General features: G+C 42.6%; 2 protein-coding genes across 2 annotated transcripts; one reads left to right on the forward strand and one right to left on the reverse strand.

Annotated features, from left to right (window-relative positions):
• Positions 1-121: 121 nt before the first annotated feature.
• On the reverse strand, positions 122-271 carry FOMMEDRAFT_95521 (uncharacterized protein; the record flags this gene model as incomplete). The annotated part of the gene is made up of 1 exon (XM_007270894.1): positions 122-271. A coding segment is annotated over one exon (150 nt), but the record flags the coding sequence as incomplete, so codon positions are not given.
• Positions 272-1,007: 736 nt separating this feature from the next.
• Positions 1,008-1,365, forward strand: FOMMEDRAFT_161451 (uncharacterized protein; the record flags this gene model as incomplete). The annotated part of the gene is made up of 2 exons (XM_007271003.1): positions 1,008-1,217; positions 1,279-1,365. 2 exons carry the CDS (start codon positions 1,008-1,010, stop codon positions 1,363-1,365), a joined length of 297 nt encoding a protein of 98 aa, XP_007271065.1.
• Between the last annotated feature and the right edge of the window lie 643 nt (positions 1,366-2,008).

The following is a 2,008-nucleotide window of genomic DNA, read 5'->3' on the forward strand; positions in this document are numbered from 1 at the left end:
ATTTACAGCTTATATCTTATCTGAATGGCTTATTATACAATATATATTTTATTTAAATATTTTATTCTTTACTAACAACGATACATAATATTAATACATTATGATAGGAGCAAAAGTATCACTACCTTATCAAATCACAACAACTGATAGACGTACCGTGGGTATTCATCTCCTCGTGCTCTTTCTTCCCCTGCTTCGCGAGTTCGTCCCAGTACTTAGGTTCCTCTACAAACAGCGAACGCCATTGTTGTGAGATCGTTTTGGAGAGGTCAGCTTGACGCTGATGTCGTGCTACCAGGTCGCCTTCTGCAGGTAGTGCGGCCTCCGCCTCGTTCTTTTTCAAACAGCATTCACGACGGAAGACGATGAATGCGTTCTTGCGTCGTTTGATGTGGTCTTCGTCACCAAGACTTGGTCGTCGCTCGGTCCCTGCAAGTTGAATTGCGTGTGCCTGTCGGTTGTAAGGTTGTACGTGTTGTGCGGGTTGAGGTTGCGCTTGTGAGAGAAGTTGTGAGACTGTCTGGCTAAGGGTGTGAGTGTGAGTGTTGGCATTGGCGTGAGTGGCTAACTAGAGCGAGGAGATGGATGTATCGCGATGGCGTGTAGGGAGTGTGAGCAGTACACCGGGGTCGTGATCTGGAACGTTGAACGAGCTGATTTGGGCTGCAGGCGAAGCCGTGTCTGTACGTGCGCGTTGCATGCTCTAACTACGTTTCGCAATCGGAGGTGCAGTGAACCGAGTGGTCGTTGTGGATGACTGTAAGGGTGTATCTCTGGGACGTTCCAGCTCAAGGGGAGAATGCGAAATGAAAAACGTGGACAGACTTAGTTAGGCCGAGGTGAGTGGTGGGCCACTGCCCGCGCTCGATATGGCACTATCCACAGCACTGAGGAATGTAAATGCACACTAAATAGACCTGTCTAGGGTTACGTCAAACACGGAATGGGTGGGGGAGGAGAGCACATACAGTGTAAGAGAGAAGGTGGCACTATAGGAGAGGTTGTACATGGACATTGTTGCGAGCTTTTGCTTGTCAATTGTTGCCTGCACTGCAGAGCGGGAAGAAGTACGCGAATGCATAGAATTATTGAAGAAGTTGATCAACAATGCGGATGCGCGAAAGGAAGGCGAACGAGAAGAAAAGGAGGACAACGAAGGAGAGGCAACACAGGGCGTGGAGGAGCGGAAGGAAGACAAAAATGTTGAGAGGAGAGGGGTGAGCAACTACTGTGCAGGTTATTATGAAACAGACTGGCTGCTTACGCTTTATGTTGAAGGACGGTGTAGTCAGCTGGGGTGTCGTTGCAGGATCTGAGGCTCAGCGCAGGCATCGCAACAGCAGATTGGAGAGACGCATACAGTAATGTTTATTGTCTAGGTTGTTGCAGGCGGAGTGTGAGCTGGTAGGACGCTTGCAAGCAGAGGACTGGACTAGAGAGACCAGAAGCGACAACATAGTGATGGGGCAGAAGGTTACTCAATGGTGGTCGGAGGCATAGAGAATGACGAGCGAGGACGAGTGCCACACCAAGATTTAAGTACTAAGTCCCATGTGATATTCGATGATTACATAATCTAAGCGACTTGCTTAATATTTATTATACTATTGTAATGTGCACATTACATTCTAGTACTATATATTTATTAAGTTTATAACCTCTCAAACAGAGTTTCTAGATATTATAAACATTAATAGAACTTTTATACAAATTATAAGTATAGAAAAACCTCTTTATTATATTGTATATTAGATACAAACCTTTTTCTTCAAGTATAATACTATTACAGTGCTTTTATTCTCTATATATAACTAATAAAATGTATATACCCTTTATATAAGACTATTATAATACATTTACCATATTATATTAATGAATAATACTCATAGAGCTTTTATAAGAGTATATAAGACTTGCTTTTACTTTATAATAGAGTTAAATACTTATAATTACAATAAAACTGATAAGTAATGTGTATTTTATTATATAAGATCTATAAAGCTATATA

The sequence above is a fragment of the Fomitiporia mediterranea genome (assembly GCF_000271605.1).
Source record: "Fomitiporia mediterranea MF3/22 unplaced genomic scaffold FOMMEscaffold_15, whole genome shotgun sequence".
Taxonomy (NCBI): domain Eukaryota; kingdom Fungi; phylum Basidiomycota; class Agaricomycetes; order Hymenochaetales; family Hymenochaetaceae; genus Fomitiporia; species Fomitiporia mediterranea.